At 35.3% G+C, this 15,380-nt stretch overlaps 1 protein-coding gene across 1 annotated transcript; it reads left to right on the forward strand.

The window, feature by feature from the left end:
- Positions 1-1,537: 1,537 nt before the first annotated feature.
- LOC129254702 (ankyrin repeat domain-containing protein 13D-like) lies at positions 1,538-15,061 on the forward strand. The gene is made up of 11 exons (XM_054893209.2): positions 1,538-1,751; positions 2,755-2,925; positions 4,134-4,277; positions 6,734-6,917; positions 7,651-7,799; positions 9,331-9,413; positions 10,559-10,847; positions 12,073-12,297; positions 12,883-13,001; positions 13,574-13,641; positions 13,867-15,061. The coding sequence occupies exons 2-11, from the start codon at positions 2,901-2,903 to the stop codon at positions 14,240-14,242; spliced, it is 1,662 nt and encodes a 553-aa protein (XP_054749184.2). The 5' UTR covers positions 1,538-1,751; positions 2,755-2,900; the 3' UTR covers positions 14,243-15,061.
- Positions 15,062-15,380: the final 319 nt, after the last annotated feature.

Below are 15,380 nucleotides of genomic sequence, written 5' to 3' on the forward strand. Positions count from 1 at the left end.
CATGAAATACTTTGGATGCATGAAATTACTGAACATGTATTTTCTGTGGGAGAAGTTGTAAAATTTACAAAATCACTGATCAGATATTTTAACCATATTTTGCTTTTTTTAGAAAATAACAAAACTTAAAAAAATTTGTTTTTTGGCTTTTTGCCCCTTTCAACATCTTTCTATTCAAATTCACTTTTGAAGGATTTTGAAAAGTTTTAAGCATATTGGAATTATTTTCTGAAGTGTAAATGTGCGCGTTCGGTAATACAAGGCCGGTTGGTAATACAACTACTCACTACACTCCAGGGACTCATGGCTGAAAATGAACTGATTTGAACAGTAAAATCAGACAAAAGACTGAAAACTCATCAAAATACAGCAACATTGTTGCCATTCATCTGAACCTTTTTATCAGTCAATATTGGTCAAAAAATAAAAAAATTGATTTTTGCAGGAAATGAAAGTACACATCCTATTCTATACAGTATACTAAAAGTTCTAGGCTGCAATTTATTTTAGTTTCTGAGATATTTGGTGATTTTTCCCGGCAATGCCATACAAATTGTTGATAAAATGCACAAATCCCATAGGAAACGTGTACTGTAGCAAAGCAAACAACAGCTGCGTGCACTTACCTTGGATTTTACCTTGGATGTAGGCATAAAGTTATTCACAACTTATTTGCCCAACCGTGTATCCAAACATTGGTACCTAAAAGTTATTTGGTGTTGAGTGGCATGGGTAGAGCATGGATATAAAAAAACTTCATCTGGATTGTACATGTTCAGGGACCTTTTCCACACCTTTTCCAAATGTGGTTTGAACATGTTGACAGTTTGACTATTCACAATTCAATTATGCAAATGCGCGGTCAGTCAAACCGTTGTATCTGCAATGCATTGACTTTGCACGTGTGATAGCAATACGATTTGACTGATCGAAATCCTAGTCAGGGTTGTTGTATCCCCTAAGGCGTATTTGTACTGGGAAAATCTAAACCGCTCAAACCTAAATTACAAGCATGTTGATGTACATGTAGTTCTCTTGCGATATCTTCTCTGATCTTTGGTTTTCAAGCAATTGTCTTGGTCTTTCCAACCATGTGTTTTTCTAGCAATAAAAATGTTGTAATACTGGGGAACAAAGTGTGGAAATTGCAGTGAACTTTGAAGTCGATTTTCTCTGAAATGGGTTTTCACTGTCGTGTGTGTGATACAACGGTTCGCATGACCGCCGACGATATGGACCAACCAAACTGGTAGACTAGAATTGGCAGCAAAAGTCAAAAGCATACCATCGACTCATGTCATGAGATATGTCTAGATCTACATGTAGGCCTACGGTACTTAAACTAGTAAACAGTGGAGTATATTGAGTGGAAGTGGAATGGGAAAGGAGATAACATGTACTGTGATATGTCAACTGTAGTGAGTCAATGCAATGAACCTGGTGATACTTAGTAATACATGTATATTGAGAACTTGAGAAAGAATGAGGGGGTAGGATTATGATATGGAACATGTAAACATGCCAAATGCACAGAACTGATGAAATCAAATGTATAGCAGTCACATAACACAAAATCAACTGTAACAGTGTTTCTACATGATCTCATCCTCTGCAGAATGATAAAGAAAAGAAAGACCCGCGGGGTAGGACACCCCTCCATCTCGCTGTTACCCTGGGACATATAGAATGTGTTAGAGTCTTACTAAGATATGATGCAGATGTTACACTTCAAAACAAAGGAGGATGGACTGGTAAGTTTTTCAACAAAGAATATTTGATCCCCAAAATTTTGGAACAAAAAAGGGACAACATACTCTGAATAAAAGCAGTCTTACTTCACTTTAAAATGCATGTGACTTTTAAGTTGAATTTGTCCTTGGGCTATTAGTCACAATGCTAGAAGTCTATCACAAATTGTCTCCAATTAGATGATACTTTATCAGCAGTTTTTATATATTGCTTATATAACAAATTTATTGAATTGGATGTGAGAATTTTATAGAAATTGACTGTGCAATAGCAGCAATTATTAAGTATTATTAGACATATGTATATACCTTTGATTTAGTTCTCAGTCATGAGATTATGTATTTTGTCAAAGGTAATTGGCATCATATTCTTGAAGATACTTGATGTATTTATAATTTTTCATGTCGATATGAAAGAATTAAAGGAGAGATAATAATATTAATGATAATACTTTTCTGCTTCAGTACATCGCAACCAGCAAAGGATCTTGCTGGGTCAGATACAATACACTTTCAGAGGGCTGTATTGTTTGTGCACACTGTTGGGCCTGTCCATAGTATTTATATAGTATCTAATATCTGGCTAGATCCACCCCTGATCGGGGGAGTGTTTCATCAACATTTTCATCCGACAAGTTGTCAGATCTGACATCTTTCTCTGATGTTGATTGGCTGAGAGGTACTCTTACTATGGTAACTGTCGGATAAAATGGGACTTGTCGGATAAAACGTCCGACAAGTCCTTTCATGAAACGCCCCCCAGAACAACGCCTCTAAATGTAAACATGTATTGCTCTGGTCATTGGATTCTTGTTTCTTTCTTCTTTCCCTGGGGAGCAATTGAGCAAAACTTTCCAAACTCGATGGCAAGACTTTCTACATTACTGTACATCTATAGGCAACTACTGTAGATAATCAACACCTCATAAATGCTATTATTGCACATTAGCTGTCACATCCTAATGATCTTTTTCTTGTTTGTTTATAAAACCATTTTTACCCTCAGTGATCCAGGAAGCCACCAGTACTGGGGATCCAGAACTTGTCCAGTTGATCCTCCAGCATAGAGATCATCAGAGAGCCACAGCTCGGATAGGAGGGATTCCTGAACTTCTAGAAAAGCTTAGACAAGCTCCAGACTTCTATGTTGAAATGAGATGGGAATTTACAAGTTGGGGTAAGATTAACTTATGTCTCCTTTATAAGGAAAAAACAACAAAACAAAACAGGGTAGTCCTATTCAAGCCTATGGATCTTTGCGGTACAAACAATTAATATTTTGAAAATATTACAATGCATGATTATACACTATTTATAGAAAACCATAAAGAAAAAAGAAAAATAGATAATTCATTTCTATTGAATCTGCAGACACTTTGTTTGGAAATGGGAAATGACTTTGTGCATTTAGTAAGTATGGGCATTGAATTAAATAATTTTGCTGCTGTATTAGAAAACAATCTAATTTGTTTTATACCCTATAACATTTTGAGATATAATTGTTGCATTGATACTGATGTAATGATTCTCATCTGATTCATGTTTTTTTTGTAAACTATTTAGCTGTAATAAACATAATTTGGGAAATATTACAAGAATTGAAATGCATGTATTATATCACAAACATTGGTGCCAAAAATAATCTTTCATGCAAAATTTCATGTTGCACCTTACATGGCTTAGATAGTGGGTATCTTGGTTTTACAAAGCCATGGTGTTAAGAGTCTGTGTACTAATTAAAGAGTGATTTTCTTAAAGCGGAATCCAACCTTGGTCATATAGTGTTGTGTGAGAAATGAGAAGAATAAGAAAAATCAGAATGGTGAAAGTTTGAAAGAAATTTGACAAGCAATAAGAAAGTTATGGCTGCTTTAAAATTGAAATCCCTGAGACTATGAAAATTTCAAATTTGCATCTGGGTAAGTAAATTATGACAAGGGGTGAGGACAACTTCCCCATAGGCCATGTACTTAATAATCAGGATTTTGTGGTTTTCTCCTAAGTACCTATTCCCCTTGGGCAGTTATAAACAAATAATGCAGGTAGCACATTGTTTTATGTCCTCATGAAAGATAAATATAATTTGAAGTAAAACTTATGAAGAAAAAAAATGCTATTTAGCCATTTTATATGTTGGAGTTAGTGGAAGAGGAGTCCTTGTCTTACAACACTATTAAATCACAAATGCAGCCAATTTGAAATCTTCATGGGTATAGTGATATCTGATTCTTACAACTTTTAAAAATTCATAAATTTTGTATTTGTCCAATATTGTTCAAACTTTCATGTATCAACTTTTTGATTTTTTCTTTTCCCTCTAAAAACAATTTTTTATTTTGGTTGGATTCCCCTTTAACAACAAATATATTTTTGTTTTGATGACAGTTCCTCTGATGTCAAGGATGTGTCCCAGTGATACTTATCGTGTGTGGAAGAGTGGTCCAAACGTTAGGATTGATACAACCCTCATTGGTTTTGATAATATGAACTGGGTCAGAGGTAGCAGGAGTTATGTCTTCAAGAATGAAGGTGGGTACTAGCCACTTCTTACTATCTGTTTAGAAATTGATTCAGGTACTATACTGTTTAATGGCTTTAAATGTGCATTGTTATTTTCTAAATGTTCAATAAATTGTCTTAATTCTTTGAGTGTGTCGTAATATCTAAACTTCCTATTTAATATGGTTTTCTTCTACTTGATTTTTCCTGTCAACGATATACTTTTTTGTTTTTGTTTTGTTATATATTACATTGTGACATATACCTGTTTTTTTTTTTTAAACTAAGTTAAATTGAATGATTTGAATACAGATGGCATACATACATATATATATACATATCTTATTGACACCCTTGAAATGCCTTAGATTCCCATATTGTTTAATGATAGTGTCATAGAAAATCATCCACTCAATATCCTTCAGACCTTTTTCTTGTTTGAGTCTCTGGATTTGTTTATCACTGCAGTCGTAGAGTATAAGTGCTTAACAAGTTTAGTTTAGAGTCAGAGACTTTCTTATCAGTGCTGATATTATGGATATGTGACAAGGAGATGAATATATTGAAATTGTCCACTACTTCTCCAAGAAAGATATTTATGGTGATGAAAACCTTCCACAGTTTGAAAGATAATTACAAGTTCTATCATTACATTCTTTCATAGACATTTTGTAAGAAATTTGAACATTTTGCTCTTGATCTATTCGAACTTTAACATGAACACTAGTAGTAATATGAAAATTAAAATTTATGTATTAAATAAAAGCGAAAACTCAGAGTGTTTCTTAAATAAATTCCATGCATGCAACTTGATAGGAAGATTTGATTTCCTTTGAAAGAGTATTTTTTACCAATTAAATTGCAAATTAAAATGTACGCATAACTTATTTTATTTCAACTTGATTTATTATTTAAGAACTGTTGGCACTTTTATACTTAGGATTTGTCAGTATTAAAATAAATTCCAAGTGGAATTTTAAGAGTTGATGAAAGAAAACAAGCCTGAGAGATAAATAGCTTAAAGGAGAATGAAACCCTTGAAACCAGCTGAATCCATATCAGAGAGAAAAATCAAAGAAACATATTGTTGAAAGTTTGAGGAAGATTGAATGAATAATAAGAAAGTTATGAGCATTCGAATATTGAGATCACTAGTGCCATGTAGATCCTCCCAACGGCAATGCGACCAAGATCTGTGATATCACACACGTACAACTCCCTCATTACTTTAGTACTTATTTCACTTATATTCTCACTTTTATAGAGTCTATCACAAGGTGAGGTGTTCTCTTTATGAGATGACAAGTACAGAGGTTTCACAACATTATATCATTGATGAATCGTTTGTCATATGATTAGAATGAGCAAAAAGAGATGTTTTGGGGTATATTTTCAGTGTCCAAATGGGAGAGTTGTACGTGTGTGACATCACAGATCTTGGTCGCATTGCCAATGGGAGGATCTCCATAGCATTAGTGATCTCGCCATTCAAATGCTCATAACTCTTTTATTGCTAGTCCTATTTTACTCAAAGTTTTGTTGATCTTATTCTTTGATTTTTCTGCTTTCACAAAAGCTAACTTGCTCCAAGAGTTTCATTCCCCTTTAAATGTACACACGAAACCTCTGTCTTAAGGAAAGAATAATGGTTTTGATTAAGTACCCCTTCAAGATGTACTTTGTGATGTTATTGAAGTAGACTTTCAGATCAGTCAAGACAGTTTCTGTTTCCCACATAAGTGTTCTTCGTTGATAAAAATGTACAGAATTGTTGATATGTTCTAGGAGGTTATTTATCAGCCACAGTGGTAATATGACAGAATAACATAAAATGTAGCTACATGTATAGTAGATGTAACGTGTGGGTGTGTAAATTCTTAATGCAATCTTGTCTGGGCTCTCTTAGTATTCCTTCAATAAATGTGTAATTGATGGTTCCTGAAGCCGATGATATTTATGTAGGGATTAAAGGATCCCGTTTCAATTGAAAAGTTGTTTTTATAATCTGTTGAGTTGAAGCATAAGATATCAATTGGGATTTCCCCCTCTCTTTCAATGTACTATAATTCTTTGTTGAAATCTGCATGATACACATGATTTATAATAATGGTGAGAGTGTAAATTGTCTCTTGCACATCCATCTATGGACTCTCCTGCTGTAAACAATTTCCCTTTTCTTTACATAAGACAAAAGACAAAGTATTACCATGCAGTGTGCAGTGATGAGCATGCTTCTCATCGCAGGAATATCAGGTCTTAAATTTAAATATTTTCAGACAAGGTCACTTTTAGAGAGGGTACATTTCTAATTACAGGACAAATGGGGAAAAAAAGTACAAAAGAGCACAACTCATATCCAAGGCCAATGAGAATAGAATTGAGGCCTCGAGCATCAACAGCCAAGGGACGGTCTTGGATTATTTTAAGCCCCTGTATGAAATAGTTTGGTGTTAAACTGTTTTCCTTTCGTTCTTTTCTGCATTCAGATCGGAACCAGTTTGAGTTTATGGAGATAGACCATGATGCAAAGGTAGTTTACTCTGAGATGTTAGAGCTTCAGGCTCACCATGACGTATCTAGGATGCAACCTTCAGAGAATGCTATAGCCCAAAGACTCACCTCACCAGTCTCTAATACTTACATAGATACAGAGAAAATAGAATTCACCAGGTATGCCACATTTCTATCCTTCGATTCAATATAGAGATTAAGCTGTTGATGATGGATGTGATGTTTAAATTTGATGTTTAAATTTATTGTTTTTAGATATTTAGCAATTCGTGTGAGCATATGTGTTTACGTACGTTTGTAGAGTAATGTTCTGGTGAAAATACCATGATTAACTGTTGGTGCATACATACAACCAAGTCTATTTGTATTTTGTAAAGATATATGGGTGTTATTCTTATATCAATGGTTAAGTAAAACCTAGATTAACAAGGGCGCTCTTTAATTGAAAGCTAGTTGCCATCTCATTCACAAAGTACAAATGATAAACCCATGATGAAAATTTTACCCCATAAGTAATTTTGTAATAAGTAAGAAGTATATCATAGTATGAGGTTACAATAAATTTTAATTGATTAATTGGTACATTATCTTTGACATAAATATCAAAGAAGGAAAGTAAATCGAAGCATTTCATAGAACGGATGCATAAAATTCTTGTTTAGGCTTGAGGTGAAACTTTGTTTGATTATTGGAATACTGCTCATAATACTTATGATTATTATAATTTTCAAAATAATAAGATATAGGTTATAAATGTATTGCTGTCTGTGTAGTTGATTATCATGTTAAAATGACATCTGAATTTTCTCATTTGCTTCAGTAAGCCTTATATGGGAACTGCTTGCTTCTATTATGAAATGACACCTGTTATTCTTTATCAATCTCATTCCAGAACAAAGGCTGGTATTTGGGGCTGGAGGCATGACAAGGTTGAATCTATCAATGACTACGAATGTAAAGTATTCACCGCCAACAATGTACAACTCGTTACTAAAAACAGAACAGAACACCTAACAAAAGAAGACAAAGATAAAGTCAAAGGTATTATGATTATATTATTTCTTTATTGTGGCGTAACTTTTATTGCGGTGTGACTTATTGTCTAACATATACTTGACCTTAGTTTGTTTTAACACAGGTCTAAACTGAAACTACATGGTTGATTTTCTCATATCATTGATTAATTGACCCTAGGCTAATCACACATTTATTTCATGTCCATTTCCATCTCATTCATCAAGTACATAATGTTTTAATTGTGCTTTGAATTTGATATAAAAATGATAATATGAGGATAAAAGAAATTTTAATAAATTCTTAGTACGGTACGTTATCTTTGTAATGACTCATGAACATTATTTGAATAAGGAAGTTCAAACTTAGCATTCCATAGAAGTATGGAGTAAAATCCTTGTTTTGGACTTAACAGTGATGAGAATATGTCTATATGTGTTTCAAATGGTATGGAGCAGTGTTGTAGCCACACTTTTGTATTTGATTTTGCACAAAGTGCGATAGGAATTCTGCCATACTTTGGCAAAAAGAAGCAAGTGACACATCATTAAAATTTGAGTTATCATTGTTCATTTAAATTTGAGTTATCGTTGTTTCTTAAACACCCTTTGTATGTTGCACGTTAAGGCAAGATTTGGGGAAGAAATGAATGTTCTATGGAAAGATATTGAAGAAAATATGCTGTTAGATTGCATTAATGCGTATGTAAATGATGAACACACATTGCCCATTTACAACAAATTATAATTTTGTAACTTTTGCCTAAGTATGGCAGAATGCATTAGTCAGTTAAACTCAATCACTCAAAATACATGCAGAACACAAGTATTAATTGTGAGCTGTATTGAATATATAGATATGGATTAGACATGTTAAGGATAGAGAATGTTTAAAATTCAAACAGGAACTCAAAAGTAGTGAGGACAATTTTTCATGGCAGAAGATGATTCTCTGATTTCCTTTGTGGCAGGGAATTTATTTCATAACATTTCCTTGTTTCCTTCAATCCGTCTCTTAGTTTTCAAGTACACTGTAAGGAACCTCCATATTAAGTTACTCTATATGCAGCTTGTCCTGTAAACTGAAAAAGAAATGTTATAATAAGTTTTGAAGTCCTTTTTAGCGAATAAAATAATAGTCACTCACTCTACTACATGTCAGATTAAGTAAGAGATACTTGTGTACTTCAAGCTTAACCGAATTTATGTAGTATATCAGTTTGGTCTCATTGCTGATTATTGGTCAACTATGGTAAAATGTCATCTTGCCAATTTATTAAGTAGTCTATGTAATTACCACGGTATAATTTTATCCATCTCATCTACTGATCATAGTCTTTGACCAGTTTTCTCTTCAGCTAGAGTTGTGTCAAACCAAAATTGGTATTAAACAAAATGTGTGTATCCAAACTTTGCTTAAAATGAAATGTTGACAAATGGTTATTAGCTGAATGTATTGTGGAACACATATAAATTGTGGGATTAGACCAAGTGGACATTCACCCTTATTGAATTGAATACTTTTGTTTTAATGAATGTACTACATTGTATATTTTCAGCTGATGGTCCTGCATTCTCCTCCCCTCTGCAATCATTACTAGGTGTAGTAGAGCAACAAGAACAGGAAGCAGGAGGTGCGGGGGTAAGTCAATTGTTGTTAGCATTTGGTAAACATTCTACCCAAAGCAGGAAACAGTAAAGAGAGAGAATATTACGGAAGATGTTAATCATCGTGGTAGTATAGAATCGGTAAAGGAAATAGTCTGTTGTCTCACGATGCGGCAAACTGAAATTGCGACGTTTCAACTGCACCTGCTAGTCTTCGTCAGACAGTGAGGTGGACAATCGCAGCGTGCGCCTATTATACCCTAAGCTGCGTGCCGTCAATGCCGGAGCCGCCGTGCTATGATTGGTTGGAGCAACCGACCAATCAGAAGCTGCGGACGGTGCGATCGCTGGGCGGCATGCGGATGTCAGGGAAATCCCGTCGGCTGCCGGCAGCTTACGGTATAAGGTGCACGCAGCGATTGTCCACTTCATTGCCTGACGAAGACTAGCAGGTGGAGTCGAAATGTCAAAAAGAATATTATTATCTTTATCCTGTTAGTGTAGGTTATGATGATAGTGATGGTGGTGATGGTGGGATGATGTTGGTACTGCTTGGCTGCATCATATGACATTCATACTGAAATACTGTGATATTGGAAATTAATGAATAATGCAGATTTGATTCCTTTATATGAAAGGGGTGGCTTGGTTCTTCCTTCTGATCTCGCCTGCTGTCTGCACGACCATGCTGAAAATTGGCATGCACTTTCCTTACAGCATAAACTACAAACTTGAAAGAAAATTTATTATGTATTTATGTATGAAAACATTATTTTCAATTGGAACACCCAATTTCAGTTGAGATTTGATCAATTATCAGTACAAATCTGAAAGAAATGAAATATTCTATATTTCATAAGGAAATACATATAGTGAGTGAGTGACATCACCAGCTCTTCCATTTGCATATCAATGTGTTGTGCAGATGAATGTTTTGTGAAAAACGGGCGAACTGTAAAATGTCATATCTAAGTTATTTTACATCTGATTTTGATGCAATAGTCTTTTGCTTTTTATTAAAATTTTCTTTTTGTTGGGGTGATGGACTTGTCCTTGGTGAGTGTGCATTAGTGTCTATCCAAAAAGTCCAAAGATCTGAATGAAATTCAAACCCATAACCCTGAGATTCAGTGACTGAACCACTACATCATAGCACCTCCAACTTTTTATCCTTCACAGCTCAATGTAACCCAGTCTGGAACCCTCACCAACCCCACCGACATCAAACCGGAGGAATACTTCAATGAGAGGATCCCCCTTGAAGGCAGGGACATCGGCCGGCCCAAGGAGGTCACCACCAAGGTGCAGAAGTTCCGGGCCACCCTGTGGCTATCAGAGAACCACCCCTTGTCCCTCCAGGAGCAGGTCTTGCCCATCATAGACCTGATGGCCATCAGTAATGCCCACTTTGCCAAGCTCAGGGATTTCATCACCCTGCAGCTACCTGCAGGATTTCCTGTCAAGATTGGTAAGGTTCTTTGTTTTTCAGCTCTTAGGTATATTGATGAAGACCAGATAATGATGACTTCCGTGTGAATAAAAAAAAAACTTGACACCTCACAAATCTGCAATTTAAGGAAAAATATGTCATAAACTCGTAATCATTATATATGGCCTGAAAGAGTATGTTCTCCCAAATAATCTGATACCATATTTATGCTGTATGTGTTAACGCTTTGATGATCAGGAGGCATTCTTTGCAGTGATGTAAATTTTGATTTGCGCCAAATTACCAGTAAGGTATGACTGCAATGAATGAATCCAGAAATGATGTCATAATCCTAAAGGGTTGAATTGAAATGCACTTCATAACATTTTTTTTTAGTCATTTACATTATAATTGTTTAATAAACACATTTTTAGTATCAATTCTTAAGCTAATTTCATTGAAAAGGGATTTGCAAAGTTGTTTACTAACTCATGTAGGATTATGACATCATTGGCATCTGGGGTTCATTCATTGCAACCATGCCTTACTTTGGCGCAAATCAAAATTTACATCACAGTAAAGAATACCTCCTGATTATCCAAGCTTGAAGACACCACATAAATATTGTATCAAATTATTTGGGAGAAAATACTCTTTCCAGCCATATATAATGATTATGCTTTCATGGCATATTTTTTTCTTAGATTGGGGATTTGTGAGGTGTCAAGTTTTTTTTTATTCGCCCTGTATAGTGCTGTTAGCCAGTCTGGAATCTTGCCTGACACATATCTTTGACAGTCTTTAGTTTTACTGTTCATTTTGTTGTGTTCATTACTAATCTGTTGAAGAGCTATAATACTTCCTAATTTTCTAAAGAAACAGTAACAACAACACCCCCTCCCCCCAAAAAACGGAAACAGAAGAAGAAAAAAAACAATTTATCCAAGTGGAGTTTTCATAAAAATTAGATATTGTTACATTATTTTAATGGTCAGTTGTTGAATATGATTATACAAAAAATGTCATAGTAATTTTGTTGTTGATGTCACTGTTGTAAATTTAATTTAAAAATCATCTTTCCCTATTTTTTGCAATATTGTCACAAAAATTTATAATTTTTCAGCCAGCCTGAAACTATTTCACTTGTGTTTCTAGATTTTTCTGTAGGACTTGATGATTTCTTAGTACACTAAACTCAAGGAAAATGTGACAAGTAACTGTTGCACTTTTAAGACAAAACTTCATGTTTCTATATAACACACAGAAATCCCTCTCTTCCATGTCATCAATGCATGTGTGACATTTGGAAACCTTTATGCCAAGAAGCAGCCTGTTACGGGTGTATCCAATGAGGTCATAGAGATCTTGTCTGAGGAACCCCTTCCAGCAGCAAGTGAGGATCTGTTGGAGGATGAAGGAGCTTCTCCCAAACCACTTCCCCCTGCCACTATCTGTGTTGTTGATCCACATGTCTTTGATATACCCGGAGGTAAGTTTCTTAACCTCCATATCAGTACTTTGTTGCTTTGTACAAGTGTTCACTTTTGTGCCTTAAAGTTGGCACCCAATAGTTCAACATTATTTTTCATGATAATCAGCAATAAATTCTTAGAATAATATTGAAATTTAAATGATAATCTTCTGAAATGGTTTTGGAATACTATATGAGGCCTGGTTGTAAGGCTGACCTAAAATTTTTAGTGTGATGTGATATGAAACTGAAGTTAATATGGTACCCATGTGCAAAAGGAATCCTACCCGCATTTTCCTAAATAGGATTAATTTGTTTTCTCTGTGAAGTGGAATTATGAACTATTAAAAGCTTCTATTGATTTGTCTATTCATGGAAAAATAGATTGAAATCATAGGTATGTTAAAGAGGGAATGAGATCACACTTTTAGTGATAGATGTCGATGGAGTCTGTTTCATGCAGTTTGTTTGCCTGTGCGTGAGCACTTTGGCCACAAGATATTGCACCGCACCATGACCAAACTTTGCATGCCAACTGCTTTCATCAAATAATTTTTTCTTCAGTTTCTGCAATAATTGTTCATGCATTTATTATTTGGGCAGGTTACTCAAAGTATAGATCTGGGGAGAGTCAGGTTAGGTATGGTGAGGATGAGCTCCTACAGCTAGCCATACAACAGAGTCTTCTAGAGCAACAGCAACAAACCAACAATCAAGACGAGGTCAGTAGTATTGCACACATAGAGCTCTGCATAACTTGTCCATTAGCTCTGTAACTGGACAAATCAGTGTATGTCAGCTGCAGCCAGGACTTCGTTCTTCTGGACTGATTTTTCTATTGCCCAATACCTTTTTAAAACATAGATTTTTTTTTTTGTCAGTTGCTCCACTTCTTTGGAATTCTTAACCAATCCAACTTCATAATTGAAATAACTTTGAAACCTTCATATCTGAACTAAAGATCTCTCTTTTGTTAGTGTGAATAATGTGTGACATATTGTGGGAGTCGGCACCTTTGAATGCATTTCACAGATAAATAGCACTACCGGTATACAAATGCTGTTCGTCATCATTACAACCACCACAACAATGATGATGATGGTAGAGGTGGTGGTGATGATGATCATAATACATGTAGTGATGATGGACATGATGATGATGGTGGTGGAGATGGTCAATCCAGATGATGACTGGCTTGAATGAGCTTTGTCTTTTGTTATACTCTGGTAATCAGTGAAAAAAAATTAGATTTCAAGTTCAGTTTCTCTTCTATATTAATATCTTTTATTTTCAGGTTGGTTTTATTGATGCTCTAGGTGAAACAGAAAATCTACAGTCGATTGAAGACAAACTCTTAGAAAGGTATGTTTTCGTTAAAATTAGAAATTCTTTCATTAAACCGGTATTATTGTATAAAAAAATCCATTTGTATTACTTGTAGGACTTATGAAGTATTTTGTCAAACGTTGGGGCTCCTTTTCACTGAAATTATTTCTATCTTATTGTAATGAATACATTTTTTTGAATGTGCAAATATCAGAATATTGCGAGCAAATCTAATCTTAATTTGACGCTCCTTCCTCACAGGGCAATTCAAGAGAGCCTTCTTCTATCTCAAACAGACGAGAGCAACAATGCATCCGGGGACCAACCCTCATCGATATCCCATGCCTCCTCGAATCATACTGGGGCTACTGTCCCATCTCAGTTACCCCCAGGGGCTTCACTCCCACCCCAACCATCCCCAGGGGCCAACACCACCACCACCAAACCCCCCATCACTACCTCACCGCTACCAGCCCGTCCTGCTCCAATCGGTTGCGAGTTCTCTGGCAACAGGGGTGATGAACTGAGACTGGCCTTGGAGCTATCTGAGAGGGAGAGACTGGAGGCTGATAGGAGGAGGCAGGAGGAGGACGAAGAGCTGCAGAGGATACTCCAGCTATCCCTGACGGAGAAATGACATCCAAATAGGTTGAACGAACTCTCTTCTCCCAAATGGATAAGGCTCTAGTGTTGTGATGGTTGATCCAGTTACTCATGATGGAATCCTCCCCCTCTGCTGTTGACAACTATATACTTCTTTTCCTGTCCAAAATGCTACTTTGGACCCAGCTACATGTATCACACAATTGAATTGAACAGGAAGATTTCCTTGGTATCAAGTTTGATAAAAGGGAAATGAAATGAAGGCTTGACATTTTTAAAGTTACAATTTTGTTGTGCCACATCCGAACAGCTCCCCCATATTTTATGTAATATAAATTCAGTCTATTGCCATATTATGAATGCTTTATTATTATTGATTTATTTTATTTCATATATATGTGTGTATGAAGTTATGGGTGAGCTCATGTATTTAAAGCACAGGCAATTTTTTATTTTCAGAGCAAATGGCAATTTTTTAAATGTAAATTACATGACATATAGGGGAGGTACTCGAATGTAACATCACAAAACTCTTGTTTATTTCCTGTGATAGATTCATTACTTCATTACTATATTTCTTTAATTTTTCTATACATTTATTCATGTCATCAGGGTTAACTTCCTGTTTATGTTTCTGGTTGTAACCCTAATTGTTCCTTGTGTTGGGATGTCTTTCTTCGTCATTGGCACTGTTATGTTAATTCAGTATCATGCACCAACCCTAATACTGTTGTTGAAGATAGCTGGCATCAGAGACACATTTGACCAGGAAGATGTGATGCACCACATATGTAGCGATTGAGATGGTGCAGTCAAATTTGCTCTAATAATATCTAGCTTTGTCTTAGGCATGGATAAAAAACATGAATAAAAGGGAATTAAAGGAGATGAGTCTTTTGACCTCAGCAAGAATGCTATTTTCTAGAGGATTGACAGTAGGCGATTCCATAAAATTATTATGGTAGCCTCTTTGTACATCTGACTCACAGTTTTCTCTATTATTACTTCACTTCATGAACTACTGAAACCATGCAAAAAAAAAAAATTCATATGACCTAGGAAATAGAGACAACTCATATCAGTAAGGTCCCACCTATAGGGGGTTGATTGTGTACATTTTATGGAATTGCCGAGTACGCCTTAATGTACCCTCGAAGATCTTTCCTTTACTT

The sequence above is a fragment of the Lytechinus pictus genome, chromosome 2 (assembly GCF_037042905.1).
Source record: "Lytechinus pictus isolate F3 Inbred chromosome 2, Lp3.0, whole genome shotgun sequence".
Lineage (NCBI taxonomy): Eukaryota > Metazoa > Echinodermata > Echinoidea > Temnopleuroida > Toxopneustidae > Lytechinus > Lytechinus pictus.